Raw genomic sequence first — 20,827 nt, forward strand, 5'->3', positions numbered from 1 at the left:
AGATACCTTCCCTCCATTATAGCAAATAACATTTATAGACCACGTAAGGAAAGGCAGAAGGCACACTTAAATATTGGTGTGTTAGCTTCCTTAGTCCTCCCTTGTGTCCATGAGGTAGTCATAGAGACTTTTGCATTATATTTGAGGAAACAGAGGCTAATGGGGTGAAGGGAACCATTCCAGGTCCCACAGTTCTCAGGTCCAGCTCTACCTCCAACCGAATTCTCCTTATTCTAGCCCAGTCCTGGAAAATGGAAATATGGCGCAAGTCCTGAGAGAGGTAAGGAATGAGGAAGAGAGAACACTGGTGGACAGGGGCAACTGGTTTTCAGAAGAAGAGAAAAAGGGAGATAGGAGAGGCTTGGAGGAGGAAGCTAAGAGTATGGTCCCATTATTACCAGGAAATTCAGGTCCTCCAAGGACCCAAACATCCTTTCACCTTCTGCCCTTGGAGCAGAGATCTGTCTTCCATGTTGCCCCTGTGAAGGGTACAAGTTGCATATAGTTCTTCTTTAACTACAGTGTAGAAGAGGATACACTTGCCTGACCTCAGCCTCTTAGTGAAGAGTGGAAGGCAGGAGAAGACACAAGGATAGAGATGAGGGCTGAAAGAACTCTGCTCACCATGGAGCTTTGGATGAGGTAGCAAGTTCTCTGGCCTACAGGTTTTGTTGTAATAAAGGGAAAGTTTCTTCTGATGTCTGAAGGGCTGTGGTTCTGAGGACCTCACCTGTGAAGGAAGTGCTCCAGGCCAGGTGATAACCCAAGTATAGAGTCAAGGTCACCCAGACTCTCTTGGTTTTGTTGTTTAATGACCAAGAAGGTCCCTTGGGAGAACAGAGCTCATTTCTCTGTGGGGAAAAGTCAGACTTCAGGACTAGTGTGTGTGGAACGGGGAGCAGAGCACAGGCTTGCTCAACCCCCTCCTGACTCTTGGGGAGGGAGTCCCTGCTGTCACAGAAACTGCACTCTCTCAACCTGAGCTCCCACCCTGGGTAAGGCCTACAGGAGGTAGGTCCTTTTGACTTAGGGTGAACTATTGACAAGCTGTTCATGGTATCCGTTTTCCAGCCAGCTGATTTGGTGCTCAAGGTGATATTTTCAGGCTTGACTCTTGTGTCTCTCAACTGTTTTGAACTTTGTTAAGGAGGAAGAGAGGCCTATCGTTCTTCTGAACCTCAAGAGGCAACTCTCACTTCCCTTCTGTCTTAACGTCTTAGAGTCTAAGTGTTATTGTCTGTTTGAAAGAAAATATGACATTTCACCTCTCAAGGGCTGAGGGTGAGGCCGACTCTAGTTAATGTAGGTGAAGCAAGAGTGTCCAGCACAGCATCTGAAGCACCCAACACACAGCAGGCATCCTCCTTTCTGGGGATAGCACACTGGGGAGGAAGTCAAAACCATTTGTGCCAAATACAGTCACCTCCCAGCAGAGGTGCCTGCTTGCCCTAGTACCTGGTATTACTCCCCTCCCTTCCTGTTAGTGACGCAATTCTTCATTTAATAAACCCAAATTATTTTACCCTTAAAATAGAATCTTAAGTCAGGAAGGACCTCAGAGTCTTGTGGAAGATAGCAGCTGCTCCCTGAGGGTGTACCAAGGTCCACTTAGAGAAGAGCGCCCCAGGGCTTCGCCCTCTTAAGCTCTGACATTTGCAGCCTGCTCAGAGCAGGTGTGAGCCCTTCTTACTCAGCAGCAGCTCCTGGGACGCACACCAGGAAGCACAGGGATTCAACTAGTTTTCTTCCAGACAGCCTGGGGCCACCGACAAAGAGGAGGCTTAATTCCTCTCTATCTAAAACAGGGGTAATAGCATTTGCTCTGAGACAGCTGGGAGCGGGGGTGGGGGAGTGGAGGGGGGATTATCACTGTCCATATACAAGCCTGCATGCAAATGGTCAATATGGTCACACATGTGCACTTCCCTCTAAAGCACACAAGCAGGAGGCACCTCTCTAGAGCTCCCACAACAGCTGGCTGTCCAGGGAAAGCTCCGAGCCAGCAAGCAGGGGAAGGAGGAGGCTGAGACATCTTTGCCATAGAAAGAGACCGCCTTGATGCTCTAGGACCAGAGTTACTGTTAGGGCCACATTGGGGACTAAAGGAACTTTCTCTTAGGCCTCTTTCCATCCTTCTCAGAATCTTGCTAGAGGAATTTCCCACAGTTCATTGCCTTCTCCCCCTGAGATGCACATGCTGCTCTGGGGGAGGGAAAGAAGTGTCATGATCCGCCACTCATGGCTTCTGATGAGCCAAAACCAGACATGGAAAAGTCATCGAATACTGCTACTGTCCGTGGATGGAGAGACAGATTGGAGGCAGAGCTAACGGCAAGAACCTGGGGACAGGAGGCTTTGAGATCTTACAAAGTCAAGCTGACTACAGAACCTTGGAAGACAGACTGACTTTATATTCACTAATAAAAATCATTGATAGCCAGGTGGGTGAGGGTGGTGGTAAGGAGGAGGAAGGGGAGACGAGCCTGTTTCCCAGGAAGCAGCAAGCTCCTCTCTGCACTCAAATGAGTGAGACCATCTGAATCTTTCTGACGAGTGCGTTTGTTGCTCAGAAAGACGGAGCTGCCTGCTGGTGCTTCCATACAAATGCCAGGAGGCAAACATCTTTGCCTCCAGAAAGATGCTAAAGTAAAGGAGGCTACATGCATGACAGTCCGCTTCAAGGTACTTCAAGGTAGTATACCCTGCCCCCTCTTCAGGGACACACACGGGTCTTCCCATGTCATCACCTACAGGGAATGGGGGCAAAAACCATACTGGGCACCATAGTACTCGCCCACTTCTAAGGTTCCCTATGATGACCAGTGTCTGTCCTGAGTCCCACTGTTGGTCATACATGCTGTTTCCTCCAGCCCAGCAGCACTCCTGACAGAATCTCTCTAGGTGGACCCAGAGAGATGGCTCTGCTTTGTTCTCGAGTATGCTCGAGAGCCATTCCCCAAGATTCCAAATGGCCAACACAATGATCTTTGTGATTCCAGGGTCAGGCCTTGCCATAGATTAAGAAGCATTTGGAACCAATGTGGTGGTGCACACCTTTAATCCCAGTATCCAGGAGTCAGGGGTAGGTGGATCTCTGCACATTCGAGGCCAGTCTGTTCTATAAAGAGTTCTAGGACAACCAGGGCTGTTACACAGATAAACCCTGTCTTGAAAAGCCAAAAATAAGTATAGAAAAGATAAAAAGGAAAAGGAAGGAAGAGAGAGAGAGAGAGAGAGAGAGAGAGAGAGAGAGGAAGAAAGAAAGAAAGAAAGAAAGAAAGAAAGAAAGAAAGAAAGAAAGAAAGAAAGAAAGAAGAAAAGAAGCATTGTTGGGGCAGATGGTAAAGATCATGTCAATCTGGAATACAGGAAAACAAATTCTTCTGTAGAATAATCCTCTGTACACTATGTGAATATATGTTGCTATGACTGGTTTAATAAACAAACTGACTGGCCAATAGCTGAACAGGATAAAGTTAGGTGGGGAAGTCAAATTGAAAATGATGGATAAAGAAGGGTGGAGTCAGAAAGTCACCAGCAAATGCAGCAAGATGAGTACACATACTGAGAAAAGATATGAAGCTACATGGTAAATATAGACAAGAAATATGGATTAATTTACGTGTAAGAGTTAGCTAGTATTAAGTCTGAGCTATTGGCCGAGTATTTATAATTAAGCCTCGGTGTGGTAATTTGGGAAACAACTGCTAGTTATTTGAGAGCAAGCAGTCAGGAGAGGAAAACTCTGACTATAAGATTTTAATCCCAATTTACAGGCACATGACAGAGTGGGCTTGCATCTGCATGCCTCTACTCTGAGCTAGATAGTTCGCCAAGGGCAGAAGGCTCTATATGGAACTGGGAGTATTATTATTATTATTTTGATGATGATTTCTCAAGACAGAGTTTCTCTGTGTAGCAGCTCAGGCTGTGCTGAAACACGCTTTGTAGAACAGGCTGGCATTGAACTCACAGAGATCCACCTGCCTCTGCCTCCCGAGTGCTGGGATTAAAGGTGTGTGCCACCACTGCCCGGTTTCAGGCTGTGGGAGTTATTCAACCCAGCTCTTTCAACCTGTAAAGGTCCTGAGGTGGAGAGACCAGCTCGAGTTCCACACAGAAGGAGGGGACAGAGGCAAACAGCTGTGACAGTCAACTAGGAGCTGACATTTTCTGGGAGGTTCTCCCAGAAGACTGGTGGTTTTCAAATGGTATTGGTATCACCCTGTGGCTCACTTTCAATAGCTATTTCCACTTCTGCTGGAAGGAAAAAAATAGAAGAGGAAGCCAATGCTTAAAATGACAACAAATAAAATTAAAAAGTAGGTTAGACCCAAACACTAGACAAAGTGTGCCTGAACAATAGTGGTTAACTATTTCCCAATTTGTACCATCCCAACTCGCCAACCTAGGATCTGGTAGTGGTTTGAATGTAATTGTCCCCCATTGTTCCAAAGAGAGTGACACTATTAGGAGGTGTGACTTTGTTGGAGTGGCTGAGCCTTGTTGGGGAAAGTGTGTCACTAAGGAGGCGGGCTTGGAGGTTTCCTAGGCTCAGGAGACCTCCCAGTCTGACAGTTGACTTCCTGTTGCCCTAAGATGTAGCACTCTCAGCTCCAGAACCACATTGGCCTGGACACTGCCATGCTTCCCACTATGATGGTAATGGACTGAACCTCTGAAACTGTAAGTGAGCCGCCCATTTAAATGTTTTCTTTATAAGAGTTGCTGTGGTCATGGTGTCTGGTCACACCAATAAAAACCTAAGCTAAGACAGGTCCCAAACTCAGATAGTTCCCAGGCATTGCCTGGATAGTTAGATATCATAACAGACAAGAGAATATGAGTCTAACAATACAGAGTAATGTACCTATTGGGGTTCATAAAACACACATTTCAATAGCCACAGGTTCTACTTTACTTATTGATAAAAAAAAAAAAAAAGCTCAGTCAGCAAATCTTGTTTGTGTGCAAGAATAAAAACCTATAGGATTTTGTAATTTTCCTCAAAGATTGGAAAAAGGAAAAAAAAATCTAGCATGTTTCAGATCAATGCAGACGCGTCTGTGAGAGTGTTGGAGGCTCAGGGGTGAATTTTGTACTGAAAAGGGCTCTGCTGTAAAGCCACCAGTAGAGTGGGGACAGACAGATGCCCTGCACGTAGGCAAGAAAGCATTTTCATGAGGAACTGGGTGAGGACAGTAAGCAACACAGAACGCAGGCTTTCTGGTTGAGTGGTCCCTTGGGGAGGTTTCAGTTGGGCCCCTCAAAGGTGTTGGTAGCGAGCAGGGAGAGTCCAGGCTGCCTTGTCAGCCAGGCTGATACGAACCAGCCTCCAGGGCCAGAAGCCTGGACCACTGATTTGCCTAGGGAGAGGAGAGAAGTCAGACCACCCAGCTAAGGCTTCTCTGTCCTGAAACCACAGGATTCGTGGTCGCGGCTTCTGGTCCTCTCCAAGTCTGTCATTAGCAAACCTTCCCCTGCCAATAAGCTAGCCTGTCTGGATCAGAAATCTGCTGGGAACAGTCCTGGGGAGTAGGGGGTGCTGAGTCTGGGGCTAGAAAAGCTGCACGGTGCTAAGACTTGATCATGGAGGGCAAATGGGCTTAGCCTGACCCCTCGTTCTAACATTGACTATGAACCTTCTCCAAGCCTCAGTTTCCTGGCCTGTAAGTTAAAGATACTACTCCACCACAAAGGACTGATTGGCAGTTGGTGCCAATAGCCTACAGCCAGCATTGTTACTGCTTTATTAGCTGGTGATATTCATAGATACTTCAATTACCAAGGTTGTCCTTTGTTGAGTGTCCGCATTTTCTGAGTTTATTCCTGTTGTATACATATTTTATGCATGTATTTCCTTCCGCTACATATACCATCTCAAATTCCCTTGGTTCCCTTCCCCTATTATGCCCAGGTGCAAATGGTTGCACACAGCATAAATGAAGAGATGATTTTTGGGGTAACGGGTATGTGAGGTGACACCACTGCTCTACAGCTGTACACATTTGGTGTCTTTGAAGCAGAGAGAAATGAAGGAGAAACGATGAGGCTTGGTGTTTTATTATCCCACTCTGCAAAGGAAGTACGCGCAGCCTTAGACTGGGTGTCTACCAAGGCAGAAACATTTACCAGCCTGTGTCCTGGGTCTCAGTGAAGACGGATGAGGCTTTTAGGAAGCAGTGATAAACCATAGCAGGGTTTATCCTCTGAGCATTTGGTCCTCTTCCAGCTTCCCTTGCCTCTTCTCCATCAAACAGAGTAAAGGAAACAGGGTTTGGCCCTCTCGTATCTGATTTCGAGGCACAAAGATGCCCATACTTTCCCCACCCCCGCAATAACGTAGTCCAATGGGAAGCTGTTTCCCAGGCTAGTCTAAATCCATTCTTCCGTTTGGACTCCGTTTCCTTTGTTTATTGACAGATGAGATTGACAGCTGTGCTGACTACCCTTTTACCATCATTATCCCCGCCCCTTCTTCTTTTCTCGTGTGCGTGTAACTCAGACTAGCCTTGAACTTTCTACATAGCTGAGTTTAGCCTCGAACTTCTGCATCCATCTCCCCGGGACTGGGATTGCCAGTGTACTACACAGCTGGTGTGTGCACTGCTGGAGATGGGACATGCATAAACCCCCTACCAGCTCATCTGTGCCCTGTTCCTCTTTTTGATAGTTCGCGATTTCTGTGTCGTATCTAAGAGCTCTGTGCAAACCCAGGGTTATTAAGGGCTTCTCTCCTGGAAGTTTCACTGTTTGGATTGAAATTTAGGTCTGTGTTCTATTTTGAATTATCACCATCATCATTATCATTAATATTTGGCTTTCTGAGATAGGTTTTCTCTGAATTATATACATTTTTAAAATTTATGGTGGATTTGTCTTTTCGTATAGAGCTTCCTTTTTTTCTCTGGGCTCCTTTGGCACTGTTTGTAAGAAAGCCTGGCCTTTCTCCATTAACTTCAGCCATATCCCTGTTGTTCATGCAGTGTGTCAGGGTTCTTTTTGCTTTCCTCCCCTGTAACTCTGTCTCCCCGACCACCCCCGCCGTGATGGTCAATCTTCACTGTCTGTCTTTCTTAAGCATATACTTCACTTTCAGGAAGTCATTTAGCCCAGACCCTTCCATACCCTTCTCTTCTTGTCAGCATGCTCGTTGGTCTTCCTTTCCCTTGCCTCCCCCTTCAGCTCTTCTTTCCCAGCCTCCTACCCTCTGCAGTTCTCAGGCCAGATGGCATTGCCCAATCCTGTAGGAGTCTCCCTAGTGTAACGAGGCCATAGCGGCCAGTGGAGGCCACGGCTTACAGCACAGACCCCAAGGTCAGAATCTCAGAGAGCCACCCTAGCTTGCCCCACTGATTCATTCTTGGAGCTGGAGCAAGGCCAGCTTACTCTTACTGTCCAAGACAATCACCCCACTGCCTATCTGTTCCATATCTTTATACAGGACACAGCACCTGTATAAAGGTAATCAATCACAGAGTGGTTCATATGAACACGGCACCTGACCACCATTGTGCTCTCAATTCCCTGGGTCTTAGTTAACATTAGTGGGTGAAATTTTAGACGGCAGAGACTATATGCCCTGGGGGTAACAGAGTGGAGGAAACAAATGTAAAAAAATCAGGCAGTGGTTTTCAAATGTGCTGAGTGGCAGAGTCCTGACATCCCCCAACCTCCCCCCATACACCCCAACTTCCCCCCTATCTCTAAGCTTCCCCCCTCCCCCAGCTAATGGTAGACTCCAAACCCAAGTCACAGAGGGGTGGAGCTGTCTTAGCGAAAGGCAGGGTGGGTAGAAGGGATGAGCTAGAGCTCCTCCTACCTCTTCCCCACTGGTTTTTCTCCCCTCCTGTTAGGGTGCCCTAGGTTCCCATGGGCGCAGTCTGAAACCAAGAGCGAAATAGGGGAGGACTCAGAAAGAACCCGAATCCCATGAAGCCCAGAGTGGTTCCAGCCTGGAGCCATGGAGGACCATCTAGGTAATGGGTTTGTATTAGTGCCCCCAGGCTTTTGCCTGTCCAGTCTAGCGATATGGGATTTTTAGCTTTGAGTTGTGACTCAACTATGTCTTATCACATATCAAAGGACCAGCGCATCTCCAAACCCTTATACTAGCAGCTGGTGTCCAGACTTCGTGCCCACAGCTCTGAGAAAAGAAGCATGGCATTTTAGTCTAGGAGCGTAACCACGAGGCGTGGCCTGGCTTGGTATCTGCCCCACCTTACTGAAACACCCCACATTGCCTTATTGTGTTTTATATATAATGGCTTGTGGTATTTAGATCCAAATACGTTCTAAAATGTACACCCAGATTCCGACTTAAAAATAGAGTGGGGCTTAAAAAAAAATGCTACACTTTCCCTGAATAATGCAAGGTATTCATCCTAAATACGCTTTATAAGACGTCAAACGTGGACGGCCTAATTAGCCCTTCCCTTCTGGTGGGGCATCTGTTAGGAAGACGGGCCAGAATAAGAACGGCTTTCCTAAGTGAGATCGCCGCGCACACTTAAATTACAAAACAGTTGCTGCCCCTTCCAGAAACACTGCTTTGTCTAAATGTAACTAAGAGCTATTACACGTTCCTAAGTGAGCTACAGAAAACTAAAGCGTTTATTTACGTCTCTGTCGATTTGAAAGATTTTTAAAAGAATATTTGTAGCTCGAAAGGGAAGGGCTGGTGAAATGCAGGGAAAAAAAATGGGAGAAAATTCTCCTAGGTTAGAATTACCCCTGTTACAGCATTGGCATTTGCTCACAGTTGACATTCATTATACTCAGATATGAAAAGACTCATGCCCCTTTTTAGTTTAGAAAGAGAAAAAAAGAAACTCATTTCTGCAGAATTTGAAGAGCAGTTGTAACAGCCTACAGTTCCAAGGGAAGGCCTACAAACCACAGCTCTGGGGAGGTAGTGTGATCAGTCTGACAGACCCTGCTTCCTCAGGCTGGAGCGAAGAACGATGTTTGCATTAAAATGAGTGAGTGGAAAGGCAAAAGAAAATCATTTCTTAGCATGTGAAATCACACGAAATTCAAATTTCAGAGTCCACCAGTAAAGTTTTATTTATTGACACACAGCCATGTGCGTTTCTTCACATTTTGTCTGTGACTGCTTTCCTGGATTTGATGGTGGAGTTAACTGGACTTGACACATTACGTGGCTGAAAAGCCGACGGAATTATACAACCCGCCCTGAAGAATTTGCTGATCTAAGAGACTGGAAGCCACCCTCAGACTCCTGGGGCTCAGGGGAGGCACATACCTGGTTGAGATGGTGCAGGTGTCTGGTGAGACACGGAAGCCCACAGTAGTAGCCGCATCTGAACGCGCCTCTTGACCACGTGCCATGCTGTTGGGACCAGGTAGGTTCGGGCCACAAAGACAGAGTGGGAGATGACAGAGAAAAGGTAAGTAGCTTGTCTCTGATGGGAAGACAGTTTCCATCTGCAGATCTATGTACTGGGGAAAAACCCTAGAGCGATTCTTACTCATAAGCCAGAAACTCAACTAATTGCCATCCCTGCAGATGAACTAGCTTTCATTCATGGCCTTAGATGGCATGTTCAGTTAACCTTCCCAGAAAGAGAGATGGGTTAAGTGGTATCCAACAGCAGAGGAAAAGCTGGCCTTGTAGTTCTCCTCCCTCTTCATCTGTCTCTAAGTGTGTCAAATGGTATGCACAATTTTTGTTTGTTGTTTTTTAAAGACAAGGTCTTTTATAGCCCATGCTAGCCTTAAACTTTCTATGTACCCGAGGCTAGCCTTGACCTCCTTCTGATTTTCCTGCTTCTGCCTCCCAAATGTAGGTATTATAGATATGAACCACAATGCCTGGCTGAATTATTTTATTCTGATTTTTGAGACAAGGTGTTGATGCATAGCGCAGGCTAGCCCCAAGCTCAACACCCGTGCTTCAATCTCCAGATTCAGAGACAATAGGCAAACGCCACTGTGCCTTGCACACTTTGACTTTTGAGTGTGAAGTTTGTGAGGTTTTGTCACCGACTAGAAATCCAACCATGTATGGTAGATACTCGTCATGTGCCCACAGAAAGAATCAAGTTTAACGCTGGGGGAAAAGATCCTTTCGTGAGGCTTTCAGACTAAGTTTCAAAGATTCGATCTTCTGAAGTAGAACTTGAGTGTGTAACTTGAGAATGAATTAGCTGGGGGAAAGGGTGGTTACCAAGTTCTATCACCACCTATTGTAAAAATAAAATAAATAAAAATCACAGGCTAGAGAGCTGGCTCAGGAGGTAAAAGTGCTCAACACCATACCCAACCACCTGAGTTGAATTTCCAGGACCCACAGCTCCTTTCCCCAAATAATAAATAAAATAAAATAAAATTTTAAGAATTTAAAAATGAATCTGAATGAACAAGCAGGGCAAGGGGTACCTACTTTCCAGAGAAAACAAAACAAAGCCCCCAACCAGCTAACAATTGTCTACCAGCCTACTCTGTGGACCCCAAACAACTCAGCCTTAGCTAGGCATTTTCTTGTCCCAGGGTTAATTCAACTGGATGAAACATGGACAGGTTTCAGCCTGGTGGTGGTGACAGGGAATGAGACTCTTCAGTGCAGGAGAGATCACACATGGCTATGAGAGCTAGTGGTACCTTCGGGCACAGGACCGAGCCGTAAGGCTGCTGCAGAAGTCCTATGCGAGGTTGTAGTTGACCTCGGTGACCACTAAACGGGTGTTCCCTTGCACATTGTGGAGTCTCGGGAGAGAGAGAGCAATAACCCTTTAGACCCAGGTCAGAGAGACCAGTTTCTTTTTCTTTTTGGGTTTATGAAAGCTGTTTTCCCCAAGGGCTTAAGATACCTACTCAGAGGGGGACAGCAAGCTCTCAGCTGCTCCTTGATTTATGTTTATCAATAACTAATTTGCATGTTAAATAAATGAATACATGCATTGTTAAATATATGTCCTAGTAGCCAATATATTAGTACATATACAGGTCTGTAAAATGCATATTAATAAAATTCATATTCAGATATGTGCAGCCTATGTACAAGATACTCAACCTGACCTGAGTGTATTTAAAGTAAAAATTGTGCTTCAAGAAACCCTGTACTGGAGTTGGAGTGATGGCTCAGTGGTTAAGAATACTGACTGCTCTTGCAGGGGACCCATGTTCGATTCCCAGCACCTACAGGGCAGCTCACAACTGCCTGTAACTCCAGTTCCAGAGAATCCGATGCCCTCTTCTGGCACGTATACTCATGCAGGCTCACACACATAAACAGATAAAAAAAAAATAATAAATGTTAGGAAGGAAGGAAAAAGGGAAGGAAGGAACCCCTCTCTAGGTTTCCTAAGACTGTAGTAGCTTAGATTTACCCTGGGCCAGGCAGAGCCACCTCTTTAAGTGTTCAAAATTCAGCCAGGCAAGGAACCACGAAAGCGTTTTATAATCAACTGCTCCACGTGGCAAGATAAGAAAGCCCGATAATTCCACGTGCAGTTCAGCTCCACTGATATGCCAAGCTGAAATCTTGATTGTGGATTTTAAAATAGCAACAATTTAGATTTCTGTTTTTAAGAACAAACACAATTAATCGTGAACAAAGTGAACCAGGGCATACATCTTCCCCACTTGCTAAGGTCATGCAACCATACCCAAAGGGCTGGAATCAGGTAGGTTTGTGAAACCCAGAGCAGGTCCCAAACCCCCACGGTGGAAACCGAGGCGGGGAAGGATTAGCATTGTATGAGAACAGCAGAGCTGGGGAAAGTCCAAGTCTCCCTTGTGTGGCAGCTTAGAGACACCATGAGAACAGCTGTTTTCCTGGTGTTCTGGTTTCCACTGGCTTTCATAACTAAATGCGCATGGAAATAAAACCCGAGGAGGAGAAAACACTCAGCACAAAAGCCCTACAGTTTTCTGTCCTTTGAGCTGAGATGTAGGTCAGCTTGCCCATTACTCACTCTGAAGTGCGTGTGAGCATGTACACAGCCACGTGCACGCGCACAGGCACACACACACACACACACACACACACACTGACTCTTTCCTTTGGGCCCACACCAATCACTTCCCATGGCACCCTCTAGAAACACAGCAGGCAGGGAGTACACTGGCATCAAAACAAAGCAACTATTATCCTTACTTTATAATGTATCGTTCCTTACAAAGAGGCATGAGAAAGAGGCACTAACACTAGCTGAAACTGCATGATCAGAACTCAAGCATTTGCTTCGCATTTTAATTAGAAGGATTCCAGTTAACATGGAACTGGAAGGACTCCTTTCTCAGCTGGACACAAAGCAGAGCTTGGGGAGCAGGGTCTGAGCCCTTGCATGGGGGCCAGCATGGAACCTTAGGTTTCCGGTCCTTAACCTGTCAGCTTTAGGGTGTTGTCTTACCGGTTCTTTCAGAGTACTATAAATGTGCGTGAGAATGACTCTTGGGATCCTCGTCACAGTGATTAAAAACGACCCTTTCGCCGCAGTTCCTTGATGGTAGCAGAAAAGTATGGAGAGAGACGAAAGGATTGGATGGGCAGGAGGGTCGTTTTGATTCCTGGGAACAGGGGGAAAAGAACATTTAAAACTCACTATTAAGAAAGCAACGAGAAACTTCTCTCTGGTTCAGAGCTCACTGGCATCATGCCGTAAGCCCTTGGCAAGATTTTTATCCTCCTTGGTAGCCAAGGTTACCTTATATCTCGGGCTAGTTCACATTTTTTGGTGGCATTCATGGGTAAACAAATGCAAAACAGAAAAAAATATCAACGAGCCAAAATACACACCCTTCTTTCTTCTGTTCTCGGCCCTTCCACCCAGCCTCCAGTTGCCTGCTGATAGTATTTTCATTTGCAATAGATTGAGTCCTTCACAGTGTTCACCATTTAACTGGCAGGGAGATGTGTGTAATTTTTTTTTTGCCAGTATTAACCTGGTGATTAGAGCTCTCTCAAGTCACACGATCAGAACTGGGGCCAGCAAAGGTAGCCCAGAGCTTAGATTGGAAGGGAAGCTGTAATGGCGTTGAGCCTTTTAGATTCTGTACAGTTTTGGGCTCCCTAAACCCGCTGATTTCTTCTGTGTTCCCTAAAGGTCACCTCAGCGTGAATCATTTACTGGACTTGTAATGACGCAGCTCCCAAAAATGTGTGTAAGTCAGCTTCACAGAGAGAAAGAGAGACCAGAACAGGAATGGTCCTCCCTCTCCCTCAAACCTGAAAGCTGAAAGAAAGGAGAGCTGATGTCACCCTTCTAGTGACCTTCTGATTAACCCTGAGTTCTCAAGGATGCCATTCTAGAAAAGGAGGCTGATTTTCCCAGAAACAACTTCATGGGGCTCCAAGCGAGGCTTGCTTTCTTTAGAAAAGATTCCTCTACAACTGGCTTGGCCTGCTAAATCACTATGAATTAAAGTTTTGACAGTGGCCTGGGATCAGAGGGAGGAGGAGGTCCACGGCCAGCAAGGTCTCAAGAGTTGGCAACCGTTGCGTTTTCTTCTTACTTAAATCATCCGGGAAGAGAAAGGGAACATGGAAGCAAGAGTGAGACAAAACTACAACCTGGCTGCCTACCCAAGGGGGCTGTGTGTGTGTCAGCGTGGCCCACATGTGCTTGTCTGGCACCCGCAACGCTGCTGGTTCAATCCCCAGCGCTGTGTGAGTCCCGAGGGGTGGTGCTGTCTGTAATTCCAGCACTCAAGAGGAGGTAGAGGCAAGAGGACTAAAAGTTCACTGTCATTCTCCCCTAGAAGGCAAATTTGAAGCCAGCCTAGGAGATCCTCCAGCAGATCCAGGGGGGTGGAGCGTGGTATTGGAGGATGGACCTGGGCTTTCGCAGATGGGAATGCATTTTGTCATTTTGATCGATACTGGAAAGGTAGAGCAGGCCAGGAAATTCCGACACGTTTTCCTCACCTCCTTCTCCCCCCCCCCCAAAAAAAGAAGGATGTTTACTTTTCCATTGAGATTTATAAGCCTTAGAACTTACTCTACAGCTTAAGACAGAGATGCAGAGGGAACACCTGCTTCCCATCTGGTTGGGAAAGAAATGACTCACAGGCCATTGTGAAGAGGCCTCGAGATCTGGTCCTCCAGGTACTGAAGTCTGGTTTAGGCATCAGGTTTCTGAGCAGGTTTCACTACCATTTGGGACAGAGGAGTGCCTGCCCCGCCTCCCTCCCAAGTCACAATGCTTGGCTCTGCAGGGCTTGGCTAGAGGAAGGTGCGGAGGCTCCAGAAGCTAGGTTATCACATGATGGGAGAGGGAACTTAAAAAGGCCCTTTTAACCCAAGCCAAGAGTCGCTGAATACCTGCTTTCAAACTAGAGACCGTCCTGCAAAAGAAGAACCGAGTAGAGAGTGTCATTGAAGTCACTGTCCTTTCCTACGGTCACCAGGGACATCAATCAGCCTGCTATTCCTCCCACTGAGCAAGTGGCTAGGGCCATCAGCTCTGCTCCCTCACAGCCAGCACAACCTGCCTTTAGGGAGAAGATCTGATTATTTCTCCAGGAAACTGAAAATAATATTAATAAGCTCTGTACTAAACCATGGTTTGAGAACCGACATTGTGGTGCTAGGCATGCTGGGTAACCAGTGATAACTTGAATAGGAGTCGGGAAATTTTGTTGTCGTTTTTTCAAGACAGGGTTTCTCTGTAGCTTTTGGAGCCTGTCCTGGAACTAGCTCTGTAAATCAGACTGGCCTTGAACTCACAGAGGTCCTCCTGCCTTTGCCTCCTGAGTGCCGGGATTAAAGACAGTGACGCCACCGCCCGGAGATTGAGAATGCCTTTAAGGCGAGGCACACACAAGATTTTCCAGCCACACCAGCAATGCCGGGGCCGTAAGAACAACAGTTCGATTCAGCCCGCCACTCTCTAGAAACTCCTCCAACATTATTGCAAGACCAATCTCATGCTGCAGTGCCTGAATAAAGTCTGGGCTGCATGGGGCGCCTGGCTCCCAACAAATCCCTTAGTGAGTGGGAACCAGTGTGGCCCCTGCAGAGACCTCATCCCTTCTTGTGTTTCTCTAGCAAAAACCTGCAGGGTGGAATGAGAGGCTGTGAGGCGTCGGTAAAGGTCGTCCGTCCAATTACACAAGAAATACAAACTGTCTTTATTACGGGTGTGTGTGCACGCATGTGTGAGCATGTGTGTGTGTGTGTGAGTGTGTGTGTGTGCTCCTACACATGGAATCCAGAGATCAACCTGAGGTGACGGGGGTAGGACGCTGTTTCTTTGGTGTCTTCCAAACCTTGTTTTCTGACTCAGGACATCAAGCCAAGGAAGAATCTGCCTCTCTGTACCTCCCTAGCTCTGGGGTTACTAGTCTACACCACAGGACTAGAGAGAAGGTCAGTGGGCAAAGCCAAGCCTGATGACCTGAGTTCCACCCTTGGAACCCATAGTGAAAGAAGAAAACTACAGCAAATTGTCAACTGGCCTTCGCACTCACGCGTGCACACACGCACCCCCCCCCCCCAAATGTAAACAACATGAAAATTAAGAACAAATGTGGCACACCATGTCTGGATTTTTTATGTGAGTTCTGGGGCTCCAGCTCAGGTCCTCGTGCTGGCCTGGCAAGCACTTTATCAGCTGAGCCGTCTCCCTCGCTCCCCACCACCCCCACTGCCTTTGCTGAGACAGGGTCTCGTGTGCTCAGGTTAGCCTCAAACTGCGCAGCCTCAAGCTCATTCTTTTCTAAGGGTGACCTTTAAATTCCTGACCCTCCCCAGCTGAGATTCCAGGCACACATTCTTGGCTTCCCAAAGAGAGTTTCTGTAGATGCCCTCTTCAAGTGAATGTTTGTTTGTATCTTAAAGATATATTTATTCTTATCTTATGTGTGAGTGTTTGCCTGCATGTCTGTATGTGTATCAAATGTATGCTCAGAGGCTAGAAGAGCTCATAGGGTCCCCTGGAACTGGAGTCACAATTGCGAACTGCTGTGTGGGTGCTGGAACCCGAACCTGGGTCCTCTGCGAGCGTAACAAATGCTCTTAGCTGCTGAGCCATTTCTACAGCTCCACAAAATGGTCTTTGAAGGTGAGCTTTAAGGTAGGTACATAGTGGTCTCTTTATAAACTCTTCAGGCTTCTAGAAGCTTAAAAAATGACAATAGTCAATGCGAGCGATTACGTCAGTCAAGATAAGGCCTGGAAGAATTGTAAACTGTAGATGAGGAAAACTGGCGATTTCACGGTGAAGCAGCCAGTCCAAAGCAAAGTCCATGCTTTCTGTTTCAAAACAGGCTTTCTCTGTGTTGTCCATGTTGGTCTAGAACTTGTGTAAACCAGGCTAGCCTCAGATGTGGTAATCCTCCTGCCTCCGTTTTCTGAGTATGCCACCATATCTGGCTGAGAAGGCTCTCTCTCTCTCTCTCTCTCTCTCTCTCTCTCTCTCTCACTTTTGGTTTTCCGAGACAGGGTTTCTCTATAGCTGTGGAGCCTGTCCTGGAACTAGCTCTTGTAGACCAGGCTGGCCTCAAACTCACAGAGATCTGCGTGCCTCTGCCTCCCGAGTGCAGGGATTAAAGGCGTGCGCCACCACCGCCCGGCCAAAAAGACACTTTAATAATTAAATAACTGTAGTACTAAAAACAAACCATTATTTTACTTTAGATTTTGATTTTTAATTCATGCACATGTCTACGTATGCCTGCCACATGCATGTAGTTGCCTCCTGGAGAACAAAAGAGGGGCTGGCTCCCTGGAGTTGGGGTAGCAGGCTGTTGCGAGCTTCTTGACGTGAGTTTGGGGAACCAAACCTGGGTCCTCTGTAGGAGCAGCAAATGCTTGTAAGCAGTGAGCCGTGCCTTCGGTTCCCTCATGTATTAGTGTTGTAGGCCTAAAAGAAACAGTTCGCTTCACCGATCCTAAATTCTCCTTCTCTAGAGATGCTAGTTTGGCTATTTCTTCTGGGACATTCCTCCAGGCTTTAAAACTGTAGGTTCTTATGACTTGTTTTTTTCCTGTGGCATACTGTCTGTTTTCTTCTCTGCTATCGAGGCAGTGTGTTACCATCGAGCCCCTCTTAATTTCTCTACTTTGGGTGTTGCCTACCGATGGCCCATGCAGAAGATTCAGGTTGCTTTACCCTGTTCATCTTCGCCTCCCCGCTCTAGGCCCTCATCTTCCCAATCTTTCTCAACCACACTAACACTTTTTAGTTAATGCTTATTGTCATATCATCAGTACACAAATAAAATAAATGTACTGTGAAGATATTCTCAACTAATCCAAGTATAATATAGTCCAACTATATTTCTCCTCTGTACTCTAGGGTTTCCCAGGCATTCGTACTTGTACCACAATTTTTTATTTGCTCTGTTTCCCTGTTTCCCTTGGGCTTCTCTCAACACTGAGCCAAAGCGTAAATCTCCATGTGTTCAAGCACATCCGTTCCTCTCTCCGTTCTGTCTTTGCCTGGAGACAGCCTCTTGCCGGTCACTGTTCTCCCACTTAGCCTAGGCTTGACGTCTTGTTTTAACACTTGCAACACAGCTTCCTTCCCGGGAGCTGCCCCCTCTTCTTTCCACAGGCTGCTCACGTCCTGAAACTCCTTATCCTCCCTAGCTTACTCATGGCATTCAGTGGAAACATCCTTCCTAGCAAGGACGTGCCCTGGAAATCTTGGGGGATTTTCTGACCTTTGATCGATCGATAGTGGGAATGGGTACAGAACTCTCGGCCAGGGATCTGGGAGTCCTCACATTTGGACAGTTCTGCCCTGCTGTTTCCTGGGTTCAGAGTTGCTGCTGAATGTCAGAATGTCAGATTTGATTCTGATGCTCAAGTCCGGTTGGATTTTTTTTTTTCATTTGAGAAGCTTCTGGAGACATCTAACTTGTCCTCAGCTCTCATGAAGTTTCTTTGAAAATTTCATTTTTTAATTTTCGTTGTTGTTGTTTTCTCTAGACAGGGTTTCTCTGTGTAACCCTGGCTGACCTGGAACTTGTTCTGTAGACCAGGCTGGCCTTGAACTCAGAGATTTGCCTGCCTCTGCGTCCTGAATGCTGGGATTAAAGGAATACACCACCACACCTGGCACACACTACCAGTCAGTATGGTACCATACGCGAGCGGTAGTGTATGCCTAAAAATCTCAGCCCTTCAGGGGAGGAGGCAAGAGGATCTGGAGATCATGGCAGCCCTCAGCAGCACAGCAAACTGGATGCTTGGGCTACATGAGAACGTGCCTCAAAAAAAAATTTTTTTTTTGTTTGCTCTTTCTAAAACTCTATCAGTCAGAGGATGGGTTTCCTAAATAGCACTGACATCTTATCCTCCTCCTGTCTTCCCGTTTGTCTTTTTGCTCAGCTTTCTAGAAATGTTCTTCAGCATCACGGTTTAAGCATTCATCAGACAATTCCTACTTTTGAAGCAGCTGATTATTAAAGGGTCTTTCTCATTCTCTCAATACCCATTCTGCTGCACGGAGGCTTAGACAATGAGTTCAGAATTTCTTTGTTCTCTGGGATAGGATTGTAGGTGCTCCTTTTCACTGTCACCAGCTTCCTCTGCAGCTGGCTTTGCGTCTGCTGCCCCTCAGCTCCTTTTTTTGGTCTCTAATCTCTCTAACTTTCTTCAGATGCACAGTGACGAACAGTTCAGACACACTTGGATGCTCTGTGTGAGAGAGACTGCTTGTGGCATGTGGCACCTGACCTGGATTAGATAGCTTCTCCAACCCTGCCTCTCTTTAGAAGACCAGCCTGGCTGCCAGCATCCTGGGAACTGAGCTATGGGACGTGGGGTGGGATGGTGATGGGGTCCTCACCAGTCAGTGATTAGCCTTCTACTTGTTCTCCCTGCTTCAGCGCATGGCATTGCCCCAGCCTCAGCTGTGCCCGATACCCCATGAACAGACCCTCTCTGGGTTATAGTCATGGACAGCAAAGGCGTCCACTCTTTATACGGAGGAAAGATCGAGAGGTTGAAGACTTAGTATCGTTGCAAACACATATTATTTATTTATTTGTTTTTAAATTTGTATTTATTATTGTGTGTCTATGTAAATGCTGTGTGTGTGTGTGTGTGTGTGTGTGTAAACATGAGGGCACGGGAATGCCCTAGTGAAAGGTGGGGGACAGCACCCGGAAGTCAGGCATCTCAGCGTGGGATCTGGGGATCAAACTGAGGTCAGCAGGCTTTCACGGCAAGGACTTTCACCTGCTGAGCCATCTGGCTGGCCTAGAAGCACATTTTATACTTGAATTCCTGCCTCTGGCTTCTGTGTCCAGCCAGCATCTTCTTTGCATGTCTGCACACAGCTAACACTCACAAGCCGACTTTTCTAGCTTTTCCCACTGTGGCAGATCCTGTCTTCAGCTTTCGTCATCTGGCTGAACTTTATTTTTTGACATTAGCATCCAAAGGCACACGTTTCAAGGCTGATAGCTTTCATCTGCTGTCATTGTTTGTCTCTTTCTCACACTTTGTGTAATTTCTTAGTAATGAGTGTGGACAGAATGGAGGGCTGAGATGAATGCCATGAGCCACTCACCCGCCACATCCGAGCCTTTGCTGAAAATGCTTTGGTTTGGTTATGCTAAGATAACATGTTACCTGCTGGCCAATTTGGCTGGACAGATATGTGTTCCCTGCTGGAGACCAAGCAACTCCCACCTCCAGCTGCTGGAAAGCTCTCAATGACAACCAAGGGCAGTGGCCCCTTTGTGAGGCCTCCAGAGTCCCTAATGATGAGGTTCCCAAAGGGTACCACTGTATTAAAAGCCCACAGTGCTCGTTGTTGTCCAGAGGTAACCGTTCAGTGGCATGAATCATGGCTGCTTGGCTTTCTTACCCCAGAAAGGTCATGTTTATCTACTCATTTGGTCCGAGAGACTAGAGGAGGGATCAGCTCTGTCAGGAGTAAACTTCCTCTCCCAGCTCCAACCCTGTCATTGTCCTGAGACTGCTCCTCTGGCTCCAATCCCTGGAGAGTCACACACAAGAGACACAAAGAGCTCAGGTATATGGGGGCGGGGGTGGGGTGGGAGTGAGGGGGAACAGACGCCCGCAGCTATTTTCATAAGGAAAGGGGCGATTGATACAGAAGTAAGTAACTAATTCACTGGTGCCTAACTCTAAGGAAATGAGTTATAGTTTGCAGTTCTTGTAGGGTGTAAAAATTATTTTCCAAGTAAATATTCTTTTGACTTCACAGAGATAAAAATAGTTGATATAACTACTGGAGTGTATTTAAAATAGTTCCATGATGTTTAATGTCTGGAGTCAGTTAAGAATGGGCATTCACAGGAGACTATAACCCTTCCTTTTAGGTATTTGTTAATTCTGGGCAATAAGATGACTTCGATGATTCTTCCTTTCTATATTTCTAGTTTAAGCAAAAGAGCCTGGAAATGTGTGAGATTTAAGGCTGACTGCTTCTTCTGGCCCATAAATGAGCTTTCAGGCCAAATTTTAGCTCCGTCTTTTTGTTGGTTTGCTTTTCTAATTCTTGTTACTCTCTTTCCAAGAGCTGAGTGAAAACTCCCAAATATCTTCAGAGATGTGTAGACAGCCCAGAGCACACAGACACATCCCAGGGTTCAGGGCTGGACCCACCTGTTGAAGTAGCAAGCAGTCACTGCTCCTGCTACGGTCATCCGCTGGCATGCAAGGATGAACTCGCTAGTCCAGATGAGGCCGATTAAATGGTACCACCACATGAACCGAATGCCCGAAAGGGGCTTGTATTCCACATGGCCACCTTCCAGCACCTGGGCAGTGCCTACAATTGAAAATACAAACATGCTTCACACCAATATTTCCCTCACCTTGGAAGATGGTTCAACAGGCCACGTTTCTTCATGCCTGGTCTTTGACACTGTGCAAAACACA

The 20,827-nt window shown here is 46.5% G+C and overlaps 1 protein-coding gene across 1 annotated transcript in view; it reads right to left on the bottom strand.

Annotated features, from left to right (window-relative positions):
• Slc44a3 (solute carrier family 44 member 3) overlaps positions 1-20,827 on the bottom strand; it is a 70,632-nt gene that overhangs the window by 19,774 nt on the left and 30,031 nt on the right. The window contains exons 10-12 of the mRNA XM_057793545.1: positions 20,552-20,717; positions 12,378-12,534; positions 9,266-9,352 (exon numbers count right to left, since the gene is read on the bottom strand). Coding sequence (XP_057649528.1) covers positions 9,266-9,352; positions 12,378-12,534; positions 20,552-20,717 — 410 coding nt within the window. The remainder of the gene's footprint in view (positions 1-9,265; positions 9,353-12,377; positions 12,535-20,551; positions 20,718-20,827) is intronic.

This window comes from Chionomys nivalis, chromosome 18 (assembly GCF_950005125.1).
Source record: "Chionomys nivalis chromosome 18, mChiNiv1.1, whole genome shotgun sequence".
In the NCBI taxonomy this organism is placed as follows: Eukaryota; Metazoa; Chordata; class Mammalia; order Rodentia; family Cricetidae; genus Chionomys; species Chionomys nivalis.